Source organism: Nelusetta ayraudi, unplaced genomic scaffold (genome assembly GCF_046127955.1).
Source record: "Nelusetta ayraudi isolate G7.1 ecotype Tasmania unplaced genomic scaffold, CSIRO-AGI_Nayr_v1 ptg000053l, whole genome shotgun sequence".
NCBI lineage: Eukaryota > Metazoa > Chordata > Actinopteri > Tetraodontiformes > Monacanthidae > Nelusetta > Nelusetta ayraudi.
In genome coordinates, this window is record NW_027466103.1 from 7081504 (window position 1) to 7100406 (window position 18903).

The 18903-nt window shown below is 43.8% G+C and overlaps 1 protein-coding gene across 3 annotated transcripts; it reads right to left on the minus strand.

The window, feature by feature from the left end:
• Positions 1–1839: 1839 nt before the first annotated feature.
• cpt1ab (carnitine palmitoyltransferase 1Ab (liver)) lies at positions 1840–18844 on the minus strand. 3 transcript variants are annotated; one of them, XM_076038132.1, is made up of 20 exons: positions 18719–18844; positions 16918–16999; positions 14134–14298; positions 13538–13680; positions 12633–12804; positions 12086–12187; positions 11818–11955; positions 11627–11704; positions 11067–11174; positions 9686–9773; positions 7131–7326; positions 6378–6566; positions 6182–6287; positions 5750–5866; positions 5118–5282; positions 4692–4823; positions 4435–4587; positions 3898–4011; positions 3592–3684; positions 1840–3498 (listed from the first exon to the last, which is right to left on the minus strand). In XM_076038132.1, exons 3-20 carry the CDS (start codon positions 14272–14274, stop codon positions 3415–3417), a joined length of 2319 nt encoding a protein of 772 aa, XP_075894247.1. In that variant the 5' UTR covers positions 14275–14298; positions 16918–16999; positions 18719–18844; the 3' UTR covers positions 1840–3414. The 3 variants fall into 3 exon arrangements, with proteins under 3 accessions (XP_075894247.1, XP_075894248.1, XP_075894246.1); XM_076038133.1 differs by lacking the exons at positions 9686–9773; positions 18719–18844 and adding an exon at positions 8668–8752 and having other exon boundaries at positions 16918–17063; XM_076038131.1 differs by lacking the exon at positions 18719–18844 and having other exon boundaries at positions 16918–17063.
• Positions 18845–18903: the final 59 nt, after the last annotated feature.

Genomic DNA, 18903 nt, shown 5'->3' on the forward strand with positions numbered 1-18903 from the left:
CTGGACACACTAGCCGTGTATCTCTGTTTTATGTTTATTATTTTTTGTGACGTGATAAAGTTACAGTCTCTGATGCTTGAGAGGGCCAGGGTTCTCCTAGAGAAATAGAGTTCCGTTTAATCTTGTCAGACTGGCATTTCCAACTCGGAGGTTGAATCTCTGTTCAATTTCAACTTTGTGAAAACTTAGCTACTGATTCGCTGCAAGACTAAGTGATCCAATTACAATTTCCTTATTCACTCTATCAGCATGCTGACCTCAACCCAGTTAGGTGTAGTATTGAGGAAGCCTTATGTAAGACACCTGGCAATAACAAACAAACAAACCTACCGTAACGTGTACATTCAGTAGCAATGATAAGATCACTGTATTTTTTTTGTTTGTTTGTTTTTGTCGTCCACCAGAAACAGCTCCTAGAAATGTCCAGGTTTTCCTGAAAGTGCAGTTTATAAAATGTCATAGGCAACATTTGCTCCCCCTTTTGGTTTTTCAGGGTGTTGTGCAGCGAGAGCTCCATGAATTAAACCGGTGACAAGCAGAGCCCGCACATCTCTCCCAAAGTCTACTTTTAGAAAGTGCAAGTCAAGGTTTTAGGTTTCAGGGTCTGCACTTAGGTGAATGGGTTTTCCAGCTTGCCAATTAGGTGTACAATTCGAAGGCTGTATGTCCAGAGGGCAGTGAGCAGGAGTGAATGAAGCCTTACGATGCTTACGAAGAAACTTGCCATTTTTCATAGACAAAATAATTATAATAATAAAAACATTAAGACCTTACCTTTACAGCAAACCTGTTTTTTAAACTTCCCAAAAGTGGGTAAATGCACATCAGGCATGTTAACGTTAGCCTGCTAGCGGAAGTGTGGGGGTGGGGAAAGGACGGTGCTGCACTGACGGACGCTGTGTGACGGAACATAAATGGAACTGTGCACAAGTGGTGGACGGCAGCGAGAGAGAAACTGTCACATGTAATCACTTCCTGCTTGTGCCCTCAACAGGGAATCTGTCACCTCACGACGCCTTTAAACGTCTCCCACTTAATTGAATTTAAAAGGCGAATATACCCAGAGAAGCCCCAGTGAGGAGAGCTAATCCCCACAAAGACAGAAGCGGCTCGTGGGAGCCGTCCCACCGGTTGAGCTTGACCACCTGCCCACCTGGCAGAGGCCGACTTCCGCTGGGTTGAGCGAACTCGCCGTGAGGAAAGATCTCATTCTCACACCGGGGCGGTTTCAGGGAGATGTGCAGATTGTGACCAGCAACTCGTACACAAACTCGGAACCGCAGATGAGTGCCGGACACTTAAAATAACCATGTGCTCAACCAGCTGCGGTGTGAAGTGCATGCAATGACATTTGCGCTTCAGGCGACTCCTCCACGTTAGTTCCTCACAATGATTCAGTGAGGACACAGGAGTCACAGGCGCACGGTGGGACGTCACGGTTTCCTGTCAATCGATAAGAGTTTGCAGAATTTCTTGCATGTGACATGTAGTCTCCTAAAAGTGTTGGACACCTTCTCACATCGGATTGTCTTTATTATGGACAGAGGGATTGTAATAAAACGTCAATATAGTCGAGGAAACTCTGCGCCACCATCAGGTGGGATTATGAATATTATCTATTCATTTAATTTATTTTCAGCTTGCCCAAACTGTTGAAACCTAAATACATTGCAAATTTCAAACTCAGGCATTTGCGGGCATAGTTAAATTTTTTTTTTTAAATTACTTGAGCAGTTAATACATTTTCAGTCAGTTAGTTGCAATCAGTCACACTTCACCAGGTCCTACAAAGGAAAGCCAAGGCGACATTTAAAAAAAAGATCACATACTCAAAAAAGATACAGCTGTCAAACATTCACTTTAATGTTAAAACTTCTTTTGGTATATCAGCCGCTTTTGTCTTTTTTTAAATTTTTTTTTACACATCTTTAAATTAAAGGCAAAGATACAACAGCGTCATCCTCAAACACCATGCAGCAGTGTAAACATGAGGTCTATGGAGATACAAAGTAATACAACTAGAAGAGGAACTCTGTGAAAAGAAAAGAAACATCTGTCCCCATCCCCTCTCAAAAAAGGGAAGCATTTTTGTCAATTTTAGTTTTAACTTATTATTGCGCATCATTTCCCCGTTTCCCCACCCCATTAAACTGGTCATTATTTATGCTTATTTTGTCAATAAAGAAATGAAAACAACGGGCAAAGAAATAAAAATAAATATGAACCGACAACATATACATAATAACAGAAATGCATTCCTAAACATTTCGTCCCCTTTTACGTGTGTACTTCCTAGACACTTCAGAGAGAGAAAAAAGACGTCCTTCTGTAATTCACTATTCACTGTACATCACTATTCAGGTAACTGACATCTGGACAGTTTGCCCATAAAATGTTACAATCCATCTGATCGGACAAGGCTATGTACTGGTTAGCGACGACTCGACGGCCCATCATGGAGTGCACAACAGCTGCAGCACGGATAGTCAAAGGATAATTCTTAGAAGAGGAAGAAGCTTAAGAGTCACCGTTGGCCACAGACTGTCAGTAAAACCCAGCATCTGCAAGTGAGATTCAACGATAGCGTACCTGCTCATCTACACAGCAACCATGTTGCATCACAAAGCACTCTACTTCATTTTCTTCTAATGGGCATCACTGGCTTACACATTGATCATCAGAAGCTGGAGCCTCTGACGGCAAGTAAGTAAAACCTGAGTATGGAAAAAAAGAAATCAAATACACATTCCAGGTATAATCTTAATCTGCGGCAACAAACAGCAGCTAGCGCACTGGCTATGCTCTTGGAAGTCTGTGAAGTGTCTCGTAATGACAAGATGTGAGTGAACTGAACAAAAGGTTTTCAGTGAATCTTGTTCTGCAATTCAGAGGACCAGAAGAAACCTAAAAAAAAAAACACTAACTTGATTTGCAATGCTTGGACTTCAAGTTGTTTAAGTATTGCAACAGCTCTCACCAATGATACAAATAATGGATGATGCTACTACACAATCCCTTGGCCGAAACCTTCCTGCCCGCGGTCATAAATGACAGACTTGATCTTCGACTACTGAGGCTCCAGATTTTCTCCTCCCTTTTTGTCCCCCGCCCCCCTCTTTTTTCTTTTTTTTATATACATTAGTGGGTTACTAAGGCACAGTCTGTACAGTCCTTTAAATAAAAGCTTCCATCTGTACACCACTACCTGTACCCAACACAGTCTGATCTCACTTTGCCTGTACATAACATACAGTAGACATAAGCACCTTGCACACACATCAATTCCTTTCTCTAAATGTGAATTAACTTAAAAAATAACCCCAAATCCAACATGATTCTGTACAAGCTTCAGGAATAATATATATTTTACTTCAACACCACTTTTCCTATGTGCGCCGGTCGTGATCGAGCCGTTCACTTGGCTTTGTTGCCCAGCTGGAAGAGATCGAGGATATCCAGCATGGACTGTCTGATGTTGGTGCCAAAGCGGTGGGAGTCCTGCGGTGTAAACGCAAAAATGATCCAAATGAACGATACCGAGCAATAAAACTGAAGAACTATAATTTGCCTTCAAAATGGCAGTAAACTTACAGTCTCCGGGCTTGAGTGCTTGCTGGAGATGTGGAAGTTGATGAGGTTCTCGCCAACAATAATGTAGGAGACACCATAACCATCATCAGCAACCTTAAAATACAAAAAAAACAAAGATTTTAGAGACACATGTGAACGTACAGTCACAGTTATGGTCATTTCCAGCGGCATACATCTCTGATATACAAAAATATCAGATGGCTAGAATTTGTTGTTTGTCATGTCTTGACTGTAAAATGTACTCTGTGAAGAGAAAGTTGATATTGGCAAGATTTACCACATTATCATTAACTGCTGATGACTTACCGGACCAAACCCTCCGCCAGAGGAGACGTACTCGGGGTGCTTGACCAGATCAAACAGGTCCAACTGCTGCAGAGGAGTCTGGCTAGTGGACAGCCGCCAGGGCTCGGACAGGACCTGCACACCAACATGACACGCACTGAGGTGCTGCTGATTTGTTCAGTAAAATGCAGATTTATTCATTATTCCTGCTGGGGAATTATTGAAAGGAAATGAAATGTTTGATAACTACAATCACATTGAGAATGATCTCTACAGGGGAGGGGACAGAAGACAAACTAAAGCATGTCTGTGAAAGCATCACATACAGTAATCAGGAGACGGAAACCTTTCAGTATTTGTTTTGTCTTTGAGAGTTAATTTGAGAATCTTCATTAACATCGCGCACAAGCAGTGGAATAAAATTCCATTCAGTAACATTTTGGAGCGGATCGGCACTTCCACGTACAATACAGCAAACACATTTTATTTTCTTCACTGGAAATAAGGGCTGATAAAAATGCTCTCAGCAATGCCGCATGCAGCAGCTGCGGCTCATACCTCCTTGAGGAAGGCCGAATCCTCTCCCAGGTACTTGGACACCACGTACATACAGAAGAGGTGACGATCGATCCCCTGGCCCGTCATCGCCAGGCGGTACAAGTTCTGGTGCTTATCAGCAGCCTCTTTGAGCAACTTCAGACTTTCTTCTTTCTAAACACAAAAGGAATGGATTAATGGAAAACCCCAGAGGAAACAATTGCGCAGCAAGATCTACACGGTGAGGGAAAAGGAAGAGGCCAAGGTGCGCTGCTGACCGTTTCATCCCTGATCATGGAACGAACAAAGGCACAGGTCTCCACGGTGCAGGACCGCACGGTTTCTGTGCGGCCCTCACGGAACAAACGTGTCATGGAGGCTTCGTATGTCAGGCAGAACTTGCCCTTGTCCTGGTGAAAAAGACAAAGAGGTCAGCATTGAAAAAACAACCCTCCCCCCCCAAAAAAAAAGTCTGTATGATGTAATAAGTATCGATAATTCTAGCTATCATTATTACACCTTGGAAAGTATTGAGCAACCTTGTTTTGATTAAATAAGCATTATGGAGGAAGACCTACTGTTTGTCCGTGACTGCCCCCTGCTGGAACTAGAAAGGACCTCTCGACTGTGCTATTCTTTTTTTGGAAAAATGCCACGCCAAGGGATTCTATCGATCAAAGCGCTGAATTCCGTGTGGTACTCACCCTGTAATGGGCCAGCTGAAGGGCAATCTGGATGAAGGCATCAGGACTGATGCGGCACTTCTTAATCAGACCTTTGCCAAAGTCGTTAAAGGGGAAAATGTGGGAGTCGACGTCGTCAGCCAGAGTTGTGGCCACTGTCAGCGAGTCCTGAATGACCTCCTGGCACTACAAGAAATAAAAATAATAATAATACAGATGGTGAGTTTAAGCGAAGCAGTATCGAAAATGAATGAATGAATCTGTCATAATAGCATTTAACTTTTAATTCCTTCTCTAAAAAACACAATTATTGGACAGTAAGCTCATTTAAAGGCATTGACACAGACAGATGTTACAGAGGTGCATCTTATTTTTAAACAGACTGTATCCAGCAGCAATTCACCTATAATGGCAAAAATATGACTGTTGCACATCCTGATCGTCCCCAGTAGAGGGGGCCAAAGCCAAAGCATCAACATTCAGGTTCCTCGGTGTAGGACTAATATGAGCTGAATAATCCTGTCAGTTTTTTGATTTTCTAATTTGCCTCTTTGTAACGTCGGGATTTAAAACCATTTTAAAAAAGCAATCGTGGCATTCACTGTCTAATTATATGTTGTTGTTTTTTTGTTTTTTTTTATCACAACACAAACCTCAGTAGTGATGTCCCACTGCAGCCTCTGTGGACCTGGCAGGTTGGGGTGAGGGTCGCCACGGCAGTGACCTTCCTCAGAGTATCCCAGCTTCACAGGGTCCAATGAAAGCACTTGCTGCAACACATGATGAGTAACGCTTTAACTCACAGTCCGCTGACTGCAGCACTGTTACGCTGATGGTTTCTTGACCACTGAGCCCTTAATAACCAATTCTTCTCTTGGCTGAATGTACTTCTGGCTGTCCAGGTAAGACATTCGAAAGCACTTTTTGACAATATTCAAAGATAAACTCATGGGCGATATTGAGATTAGTCTCGCCGTGGTTCATCTTGTGTGTGTCCTGCATCCGTTTCCTCTTTTTGTAATCTGAGAGAAGATTCACGCAAAAATGAGAGCGTCTGAGATAAAATCTTAAGAAGCCGATGTTACCTCCCACAGGTGACCGATAATAGGCGCATCTGCCCAGGAATGCTCAGCATTCAGTCCCATCGTGCCATTCTTGAAAACAATCAGGTTGAAGGATTTATCAAACCACCTGAGATGAAGACAGCAGAGAATGAAGGGAGGTCGGTTTGTGGCTCTCGAGCTACAAATACTGTCGGGCCACGAGGTGCCCCGGCTATACCTGTCGTAGCATTTGCCGTGAAGGAGGCACTTGGCGTAGCTGTCCAGAGACTTGACCGGGTTGTTGGCGTCAAAGCGTTGCTCTGTGTCATCCAGGGTCACGACGAAGGCCGCTTTCTCAATGGCGTCCAAGGACACCTTGTTCTTTCCGCGGCTGAAGTAGGCGTTGCGAGCGTTCGCCCATGGGGTTCTGCAAAACGTCAAGTCGGGACAGGTCTGAGGCCTGGCATGGCAGGAGTCCATCTATCATTTAACAACAAATTTGGCCAGCCGGTATTGCACGGCGCATGTACCGCTAATACTACAAATCCCAGAATGCTCTGCTGGTATTTGTGCGTATCAATCAGGACAGGATGTTCATTGAAGGATATTATTGTGACTTAATTGCATTATTGTTATTTTATTTTTAAATGTATTATTAGCCAGCGGGAAAATTGGGTTATTGTTTGAATTCAAATCAGAAGGCTGCAAATAATAATAATAATAAAAAAGAGGTGCACGATTTTTACTTAAATCTTAATTTATTTTAAAGTTTTTTCATTTGAAATTCTATTTGCATGTGTGCAATAAGAACTTATTTATTAAATAGTATTGAGCTTCGCTTGGTCCATATTCAGGTTGAAGCAAAACTTGTTTGGGTCCATATAAAAAGGTCCACTCTTATATCTGTGGCACACCTTGCACAGATAGACAAGGCAGTTGGCATTTTAATGTTTGTGACGCTGACTGCGGCTCGCTCTGCCGCGCCACCTACCTGTCCCCTGCGGTGAGCGCGGCCAGCTTCTCCTCCCCTGGCAAGGGCTCCGAGGTGTCGGTCATGATCCTCTCCATCTGCTGCTCGATCTCCCGGGGCAATAGCAGCCGGCCGTCGTAAAACATCCACACCTTGAAAAAGCGGCCCTTGTGATAGACGACGATGTGTTTGGTTTCGTTCACGTGCTGAAGGGTGTCTGCGAGGAACAGAGAAACCCATGGAGCAGAGGAGACGACAAGCAGAGGGACAATTGGACAGGTTTGGGGGCGTGGGGGGGGTTAATGCGTGTGTTGGTCTTAATACAACTGTCAAAAGTTTTAAAGTGCAATGATGTGATACAAAATAAGGCGGAAGTATGAACGGTGTGGATGTCACAGCATTTTGCAAACTGGTTCAGTCTCAATGTATTAAACTGAAGTCACATCCACAGCATCCATCGCTGCCCCTTTCATTGTTGAGAACATGCTTGTCCAGTTGTAATAAAGGAAAAGTACAGGGATGGCAGACTATTGAAGTAAAATAATCATCAGAAATGAAGCCGATTTGGAGAAAAAATAGAGGGAGGAAGTGAGATGAAAAGAGGAAAGCATTTTAGGGTTGGGTGGTGGTATGAATGTATCATGGAGGTCAATGTTTGTTTGAAAAGCACATGGAACAACTGAGAATCCAATTTCAAAGCCACCGTTACAAAGCTTTGTTCTTGTTTTGGTTGATGTTCAGTCTTCAAACAAGCATTGTCACAGTTACAGTAAAAGGAAAAAAAAAACGGAAAAGGATGCAGGGCACAACCCCAAGAACAACAACCTCACATCCAGGTCAATACTCCACCAGCTCAGCCAGTATCCACAGCACACGTGGAAACATGGGGACGGACCACTGTGAGTGAATTACTTCATTTCATGCACTGGAGTATGAGACTCTCATGGGTTTTACTTTATGTTTTTGTGCAACATGCTGTCTTCCGTAAGTACTTTTTTTATTTATTTTTTTTGTGTGTGTGTGTGTGTGTGGGGGGGGGGTGATTATCCTAGTCAAGCTTCTTCTATTCACACTGATGAATGACTGAAGATGGTGACAGTTGATTCCACCGTGAAAAATGAAATCTGCTCTGTTTGAGGTTGACTTCTGCACAACTATGGCCTGTGACATTATTAATTCACTTCAGTCACATCTATAAACTGGCCCCAGTGTCATCCTTCAGACTACCAAACAAATCCAAATGTTGGAGAAATACTGGTTGTATATACATACAACATACATAGTATTGAATTATCTATTGCATTGGGGCCAGTGCAACATGTTTGCGGGCCTTTGGGCAACCTTGTAAACTATTACCATGTAATAAAATATACAAACGCTTTCTTACATTTAAATATTAGACTTAGACAAACATGCAAATTAGTCCTCTAACATAGAAAGACCAGCACACATGCATTATAAACCTGTGGAGGTCAAATTATTTCTAATTGGACAAAAGTCCAAAGGAGAAGCACAGTGAGAGTTGTGTGGAAGAGGCAGCACGTCTAAAGGACTCTACCTGTGTCTACACCTGGGACACGAGTGGTGTTGAACATACGCTCATATTGGGCTGAGCACATGGGGATTGTGTGTTGGAGCATGAGCTGAAACGTAAAAGGGGAGAATCAAACACAGACAGATGGCAAACTAGTTCACTAAAAGAAAAACAAAATCCCCAGAGATGAGTTGCTTGCAGACATGACACTACAGGTTGCATGGATGGAGGAGGGAGGGAACGTGAGAAGCAGGTTCAGGAAGCAGCAGGGACCTCGGGAAGCTGCAGGTGAGGGAGAAATGAGCAGGTCCAGAAACCAGTGGCCTCCTGACTCACTGCCACCAGCAAAACCCTGATACTGGGATCACGGTTCAGGCCTATGTGACGTAATGCAAACTTTTAGAGCACTGCGCAATATTTATTTGCGCATATACACTACCAGTCAAAAGTTTGTACACACCTTCTCATGCAATTTTTTTTTTTTTTAACAACTTTCAAATATGCAGATAAATAATGAAGACATCAAATATATGAGCAAGATATACATAATTTGAATTTAAATATTGTGTAAATACTGTCTATATAATTATAGTGTCGTACCGAAACATCTCATTAAACTCTGAAAGTTGGCCAAGCGTGCGGGAACTCCTTTTTGTTTCATTTGGACTTATTTGTCACCCTCTGACACACCTGCCGAGGAAATAGATGTGCAAAGATTTTTGCCTTTTAAGAATTTAAATATAAAACGTGCTTGAGTTATTTTACACTTTTTTTGTTTCCTACATAATTCCACGAGTGTTCGTACATAGTTTCGATGCCTTCAGTGAGAGACTGCAATGCCAATAGTCATGAGAATGAAAGAAAAGACTTTTGACTGGTAATGTAAATTCCCAATAATGTGTGCGTTTGTGTGTGTGGCTTCAGGGCTGTGTTGTTGAGAGTGAGTCTAGACGTCAGGGTTTTCACGCTCCGCTGCCGTGGCAACAGCTAAGGTCACAGGGTTTGAGGTCAGAGGGCACGGTAGAGGCGTGCCCTCCCTTACCTGTCTCCACACCGGGGACGCGGGTGGTGTTAAACATCCGCTCCCACTGAGCCGAACACAGAGGGACCTTGTTTGCCAGCAAGTATATCTAACGCAGCGTCCCACACAGCGAATAGACAAAACAGTAGAACAGAGACAACTGAATGTGAGTGTGCAACAGAGCAAGGCCATGCATTTGTGTTTGTACTTTAAAAATACAACATGTTTTTTTTTTTCTTTTCTTTTCTTTGCAATAAATCAAATGTTTGTTTATGCAACATGTTACACAGAGCACATCTGAGGGAATTTGCAGAAAAGAGTGCAGTCATCTATTCTATTGCAGAATAGTCATCCAATTCATCTAATATCTCCTCAGGAACAGCTTGCCGTCTGCTCTTTATGGGCACTGAACAGAACAATCAGCTTTGTGTACACAGCCATGTCAGCGAGGAAGCGATCAAACAACACTAATCCACTAAGGCAGCAGTAAAAGCACCGGTTACACTGCAAACTGTGATTTTTGTCTCCTGGGTTAGATTTAGACTGCAAGGATCAAGCAAGACTATTATACATTTCTCGTCTTAGACGGCACCGATCCTGTTTGTACAATATGCTCAGGCACTGTCAATCTTATCATCTGGTTTAATGCGACGTGTTTAAAAGCAGATCTTGATAAACAGCTAAAAAGTGATTTAGGCAACAATATCTAATTGGGTATTGTGACCTGCAGAGTGAATCTAGCCATTGTCAAAGTTGGTATAGCCAGTAACAATGTCAATTATACATTTCTAGCCTTGGAGTTCCCTACTGATCCAGTGAACTCACTAACTATCGACTCCTGTAGATGCTCTGGATTTAGAGTGGAAACAACTAAAACATCTAAATGTGCAACAGCTCTGGGACCACAATAACCTTTATTCACTATGCGGCTTGAAAGAGGAAAATAGACAGACTGAAGACAGAATAGGAACACAAGTGTAAATGTGTCATAAAAATGACAAGCATTCACAGGGCATTCAGGAAGCGCTTGCAATCATGCTTTGCAGTTAATCAAAGCTTTTCTAATGCCAAACAAGCCATGTACACAACGCATGGCTCATCCTTGGCTCAGAGTTAGACACATGCAGCTAGGTCAAACGTTCAGGGGTTTTTTTTGTTTGTTTTTTTTAATCATCCATGGTAAACACAATAATTGGCATAGAAAAGATAAGCAGCTCTCACTGACAACTTGAAAATCAGATAACAAGTTTTTAATAATCAACACAGCACAACTGGGTGGTTGAACGTTGATGCATGTTTGCGATGAGATCAAACATTTACTCGTGGAGTTAATATGGCACCGGGCGCGACGTCTTTACACTGACAGAGATTAGCACGGAGGGGAAAACCTCTCGGGACTTACTGGTTTGATCTGAGCTCTGTCCAGTTTCCTTCTGTACAGCATGATGGCATGGATGGCGTTACCTGCCCGGGCAGCTTGGATGTGTGTGGGGAACACATACAGGAAGTCCTGGGCAAAAATGAGATCAATAGCAATAAATCCACAGGGCAACATACAGACACACATTAAAAAACCTCAACCGAAGTCAATTATTCCATTCCTTCTTGGCAACGCACAGGCCTTAAAGCCTAATAGGTATTAGCTTAAGTCAGAATCACTGTGAGAGGGTAATGGTGTTACGTTGTCTTGACAAGGTTAAAGGCTTGATGATCAAATATAGACAATGGGAAGCAAACAAAACCTCCAGTGACTTAAGGCAAAATGTAGCTTGCATAAGAATTACGACTCCAACAGCACATACGATTTAGAAGGAGGTCATAATGTTTTTAACAGCGGCAAATGAAATAATTAAATATTTATTGCACTTTGTGTGGCTTGTGGGGACAGAATGTGCTTTTAATTGTTAACTGATCGATTACGTTATCTTGCTGTTAACAAATAGTGAGGTCGCAACATCTTACCATGGCATAGTAGTTGCTGTTCACCATAATTGGCCCTCGGCCTCGAAGGTAAATGTACTCCTCCCACCAGTCACTCACCTGTGCAACACAAAGAGGAAACAGGAAGTGTGACACAACTCGTTTTAGGGCTCTATTAGGGCTGACAGGAAGGCCACAAGAAAAAAACAACAACATTACAGACAGGAACTCACATAGTTGGAGGCCCACCAAGCCTTTAGTTTGAGGTACCACTGGAGACGTGGTCCCAGATTCTTCTCAAAGTCTTTGGCCAGGCCCTCCATCCGCTCGTACTGCTCATCTTCCATCAGCGGGCGCACCGACTCCAGGTACTGTCAACGCGAAGCCATCCACAATTGCAGGGTGTGACACAAAGGAACGTTTTTTAAATTTTACAGTGCTTATTCAAGTAGCCCGAGAGCGGTTTGAGTTTGCTGAATTGAAACTCGAGGCGATCATTACCCTCTTGCAAGTGTCCTTGACAGTTGGAACAGGAAGGCGTGGTAGCGAGTTCTGGAAACTGTACAGCATCGGTTTTCTGCCAGAGAACACCTTAACTAACAACTGGAAAAGGAGGACAAAAAAAAAAGTGTTGGACAAAATATTTCCAAGTTAACCCTTCAACAGGTGATGATGCAAAACTGACACATTAGGGGGGAAAAAAAGCAAGTGGCAACACTTAATGCTTCAGTTGTAATCAGATCACCTGATTTTTTTAAAAAGCTACAGCTCTTTAAAATTATTCACATATCCTTTGATAGGAACATTAGATAAACGTAACAATACTGATGGGTCATAACTTAACTCCTAAAGCCCCATGTATGTATGAAACCCATGTTCAGATCTTTAATTTTACACCCTTTATCCAATCATCCTCTGATGTGGCTCGAACACACAGTGATTCCCATTTATGCCAAGGCAAAAACAACCATAATCCAGTCCCAGTGGGAATTAATGACTCATTCCTGCCAAACAAAGACAAAACAAAGGGAAACACTTATTGTCTCACCAACCACACGCGAGTGGACCAGGAGATGGAGCCATGGCGCGCATGCATCCATCCGTGCCACGACAACAGGCACTTGAGGACATTCCTCATAATCATGATGATGGACACCCACAGTCCCGTGCCCACCAGAACCCCTCCAACTATCCTCTGGCTGTCTGTGGACATGTAGCGGCTGTGGATGAAAAGACACAGAGTAAAGGGGAGACAGTCAACAGCACATGCCCGCCGCCACCACACTTCCTGGGCCGAGTCTAGAGTCAACACGTTTGACTGGTGTCGTTTGTCTTGGCGGATTACAACTGAAACAAGTTTAAGGCTAAAATCTGTACAGCTCTTGGTGTCTAGATTGAGTGAATAGATCTTTTCAAATATTAGGAGTGATCCCAATACTTTGAAATAAGGAGGCTATGTTCATGGGATGATCCCATGGCAGAGTAATGTGATGTTCAGACAAATTTGTCGCCTAAATCCCCTGTTTTACACAACTGCGTTCATACTCTGTACTTGAGTCTGCTTGGAACTGATGTGTCGTAGTGTGTAGTGTGCGCGTGTGTGCGCGCGCGCAATCCAATATAATTCTCACAGAGCATCAGGCCTGCATGAAATGTTGATTATTATGTCAACACGCTGACTCTGAGGTTCACATCATATCACTAACAAAGCAATAGTAAGACTGAAGTTTAAAATAACGAAGCTAAGGATAGCAGGAAGAATACGCTGTGGAGTAGGAACACAGTATTAAAGTGTCACTACAGAGCTGCCAAAGGGTGCGGGGCCAGACAAGCAGACACACCTCAGTGTTTCCTCATAATTATTTTTGGCAGATCCAAGCACATTCCAGTGTGCAGATTATTTCACAGGAATGCAACCTCAAAAGAACGCATCCACAGTTATAGTGCCATTACCTGATGGGAATGTGTTGGCCCAACTTGGCAATCAAACCCAAAGAAGGATCCAGCTTCTGGTATTTATTGTACGACATGTAGGACACGACCACGACCATGAAGCCAGCGGGGCTGCCGGGGTACACGCCAGTCATCACCCCATTCTGTGGACAGGCAGAACAAACGAGTGGTGGTGACAATGGCCGGTAGGGCCGCATTGAATAAAAATATCAAATCTAACAATGTACCAGCTGATTTTAGAACGTGGCGACCGCTTTAATAACAAAAACAGAAACTGCAATGAGCGAAAGTTCTAGCAGGTCTTTGGGTTTGAATGGCTCAGTATTCCTGTGTGTAAATGCACAACTGGGCTAAAGGTGAGGACAGAAAGAACAGACAGGAAGGTCACTGCCACCAACTGTTTGCATGAGACAGGGTGACCTTCCACTGTAACACTTTGAGGTACCAGTGCCCCGGTAACTCTGTTAAAGTTCACGTACCTGCTCCCCACCCCAAAAAAAATAAATAAATAGTCAAATAAATAAAACATTTTAAAAATAGAACAAGCAGTAAAGCTGTGGAGGACTTTGCCCTCACATATGTTCGTCACCTCTCACCTTGAAGCGAATGAACCTTTTCTTCCAGGAGTGTATGCCAGAGAGGTAGATTTGACGCAACGCCTCGTGGCACAGCTGGAGGTCGATGCCATCGGGGGTGACGGTGAACTGGAAGGCCACTGCCTGATGAGCTTCTGCCATTGCGGCTACTACAGTAGAGGGTCACTGGGGTTGAGGGCACAGCAAGAAAATACAGTTAGAATGAATCAAGTGCACAACAAAACTTGTCTGGATGTGGCACCGTTACTACAGCTTTTTCCACCAAGCAATCAGGAGGCTCAACGCTCTCCCTGCTCTGCCACCCTCCATGCCCCCCTCACTGACAAACTCTGCCCACCCACCCTCACACACACACACACACACATTCATTATGTCATATATCGAGTATGTGTGATGTCTGACGATAAAGTTGAGTTGAGTTGATATTACATTTTATAACAAGTAAGGTGAACTATTAGAGACTAACAGAGGTCAAGTGCAGTTTGAAGTTGTGATGGTTGCTATAGCGTGGATGACAAACAAACAGCACAGAGGGAATACGTAGCTGCAGAACAAGCTGAACAAATGGGTGCATTTCTGTTCGCATCCACTGCGAAAGTTAAGACGACAATTTGCTTTCACGCAAAGGTGTTGGTAAATACACATGGGTGAGCACTTCATGGTGCTTGTCCTCAAAACATCCTTTGTTATGTTTCCATGCTTTGCACAGAGTATTTAAAATAAAATGTGCACGTGTGTACTGGGACAAAATTACAGTTGGAGGTTTTCAATTCAATCTGACCAGGTGCACAACAACTACTTAATCATCTGAAGACTTCCCCACTCAAAAATAATAAGAACAAGAATCATTATAAAACACCTGCTTAATGACTTTGGCTTTTGTGCATTTTGTTAGAATAATGACCAAACTGGTTTCTGCAACATGACACCCCGTGACATAAAATAGAAGCCAACTAGTTATGCAGGTGTGTCTTGTTACCATGTGCTGCGATCCATCTTCTAAGCCATACTGTGTTTTTAAAAATGTGTCACCAGTCCAGGTTTAGGACACCTGCAGTCAGCTGCAGAGTCGCTCACTTCACCACCATTTAGGTCTTGACCTGCTGTTGTGTGTGTAAATGCTTTTCACCAATCTTAAAAATGTGATTAGCACTCGAGCCTGAGAAAAATAATGCTCTTAGGTTGTCATGAGCGCAATAAACACGAGCTGTGTTACACTGCAGCCGTGATGGAAAAGAATCCTCTCACATTCCTCCAGAAACCACAGGAATGTGCCACCAAAAACAGATCCACTCCAAGTCTGATATACAACTCGCTTTTCTTTATACGGCAAGTCTTTGGGTCTTGGGAACATCCACCGAGGCAGCGTTTCAGCAGCCTGGTCCCCTCCCCCCGCTACTTTCCCACATCACATGACCAACCCTGTGCAGCAGAAAGTGGGTGAAAGGTCGCAGCGCAGCGCCGCCTGGATACCAGCGGCAGAGGGGGGAAAAACCGGCAACGTTAGCAACACACCGACGATCAGAACGTGACGCCGCTGCCTTTAAGCCACCGAAAAGCGGACACCGTAGCCCAGCGTGCGGGGAAATCTGTGAAATACGTTACATCCGCATTCGGCCGGTTTTCCAGCCTCGCGCGGAAGACTGAGCGCCCTGTCTGGCGTTCACGAATCACCGGCCCCACCCCCCCCCCCCCCCCCCCCCGCTGTTGGTAAACTTCACCTTACTGATCTGCGTTGTGATCCTGGATGCCGTGTGTCGCCTTATCGCGGTTCCCTTCACCAATCTACGATAAACGCATCACGGTTGAAAGGCGACGTCGGCCGCAAAGAAATAGGCTCACGGCCATATCTGGGTTAGGGTGTTTGCGCTATTATATCGAGTGTCCCGCCCACGTGGTCTGTGAGAAACGGGGTCACAGAGGGTTGCAGCCCCTGCAGCGACTTAGGACAAGTCCAGTTGTGTTGTTGGGTCGAAATAAGCGACAATATGCCGATCCACGTGTGCGCTGGGATAGATGTGCGGCATCCGTGTTTACGATGCGGCAATAAACCAGGAACACCGTGACGAGCTTTTATTGACCTTCACTCGCAGGTGACACGGCAGACGTGTCCGTACTCACCTTGATACAACCCTCCCCCCACCCACCGTGGTTCGAATTCTCACCATACCTCTGGTATAGTCGCTATCAGGCGCAATTGCTCATTAACAACCATGTAAATACGCTGTCGTAGAGCTTGTTGTCAATGGATGACCTTTACTCGGGCTGCTTTGCATGCATTCGTGTTGGCATGTTGTGGATGGGTCATAATCGTGTACTGTTACATTAAAAATGAGCAAAAACTATTCAAAACGAGTCACTCGGCGGTTACAGGAAGCTGTTTAGGCCTCACACATAATAATGCTTTCCAGTCAGTCTCCAGCAACATAGCGGCTGGCTGGAGGAAGTGAGTGCAGTGTGCAGATAAAAACGTAGACTTCGCGACTCTTAATTCGCAATTAAAATTAATTTCTCACTGTTGTTGTGTCATAACGGAGCTACAACGTCTCTGACGCCGCTACGTCACGTCAACACGCCGCCCCCCACGCCAACCGGGAAACGCCACAAACTCGGCTTTTGTCGCTAACTGCGCACACAACATATAGCCGGTCTACTTTTGGTTTTGATGACTTTACTTGGCCCAAATATAATGTGCAGCCATGATGGCGCTGTTGAGCGGGCGGAAGAACAAGAAGGACGCAGTGTGTGTGTGTGTGGGGGGGGGAGGTGAAGCGATTTACTCACCAACCCTGTCGATGTGTCTGAGCTGCTCGCAGCTTTCCGATCTGACGACGATGTGACACGACTCCAGAGTCGGCGGGCACTCCTATACACACACAGAGAGACACAGAGTGCATGAATGAGGTAGCGCAGACTGGTGGACAAAGCCAGCCCCCTCTTTTTTTTTTTTTTTTTACAAGGTTGGAAACAGCGACCCCCGCTGGCGGCTCTCTTAAAAGTAAAGCAGCGGTGTCTTAACTCAAATACACAGCGGGCCAAAATGTAAAACTTTATTAAAAATGGCGGGCCAACATTGATATTTCACTGGGGGAAAAATCTTCCGACAGATACGACAGATAACCTTTACATTATGGACCACAACAAGTTTTGCTTCAACCTGAAAATGGAACAAGCAGAGATTAATAATAAATAACGTCATGTTGCACACATGCAAAATGGAATTTCAATTTTTTTTTATTTTTACTTTCAGCCTTCTGATTTAACTTTCATCAGTAACCTTTTTTCACGGGCTAATAATAAATGTAAAAATAAAAAGACAACAATAAACCAATTAAGTCTTTTTTCAATATCTTTCAATGAACGTCCTGTCCTGACTGACATGCCAAAAGCATTCTGGGACTTGTAGTATTAGCGGTACATGTGCTGTATAATACAGTAGTGGGCAAGCTCTAGCAGTGAATTTGTATTGCCTCTCGGGCCAACTATAATTACACTGCGGGCCAAATTTGGCCGGCGGGACAGAGTTTGACAGCTATGTAGTCAAGGGCTACGCGAGGACACTGACCCCTGTGGGAAATTGAGTCATCGCATTAGGGTCAGTGGGACTTTTTTGATGTGGAGGAGTACAACGGCTTTAGCTTGGTATCTTTAACATTATGTGCATTCAAAAAAAAAGTTTCTAATGATCTAATGGTGTTCTTTTATCTGCTTGTAAAGCACCCATTTGATACCATGCCGTGAAGGGCGCTATATCAGTGATTATATGAAGTCATACATGACTTCATATGTCATATATGACTTCGTATATCATATATCGAGTGATTAATTCACACTCAGGTGTATTTTTTTTTGATGAACACAGCTATTTATCATTAATAACTATAGATTTGAGATGGAACGGAACACATAATTTACACTTTCATGGGACGATGTAACTACGATCACACGCAGAACGTCTATTCTGACTGTACACCTGTCCCTTTAAAGTTAAGGATGTCCTGCTGGGCATGATCACAGTATCTGCTCATTCTGGCCTAGTATATTTTGGTATGTGAACTATCCATCCAGTAGAGGGAGCCAACAGTCAATTATTTTCACTCCCCCCCAAAAAAACTCGCTCAGAAACATGCTTTGTGGGGGATACTTCTGCTGCTGACCCATTATCGCGTTAATGTTTGCTGCTGCACAGTGCTAACGTTAATCACAATTAGCAATTAACGTTAGCGCCAGACCGAGACATCAAAGATTGTTTTGAAACAGGAGGAAACTACGGTGGCCGAAATGTGCAAAACAACATTACAAAAGTTTAAACGCTTTTACAAAGCTGGAGAGGAATTAACAACTTTGTAATACGTTTTTACATTTTACCCACGACACACTGACAACTCCCCAAACAAATTTATATTTAAGGAAACAACTTAACAAGACGCGAAACACTGTTGCAAGCGCCGAAACACTTTACGAGACTTCCACCTCCAGCTTGTGAAAATGACAATACGCAGGAAAAGGTGGACTCCTACTTTCTAAACACAGAGTGTGTAAAAACAAAATCAAATCCGGGACGGCATTCAGTGAGCTGTCTTACCGTGTCTGAACCACTTTTCGCTTATCAAAACACGGAGCAAATGCTCAAACCGCCCCCGTTCGTTTACCGAGAGCCTCTACTCCCGCCGCCACTAGTGATGGGTCGTTCGCGAACGAACCCGTTCTAAGAGCCGGCTCTTTGAAATGAACGAAGAGAGCCGGCTCCTGATTGGGAGCCGCTTTATT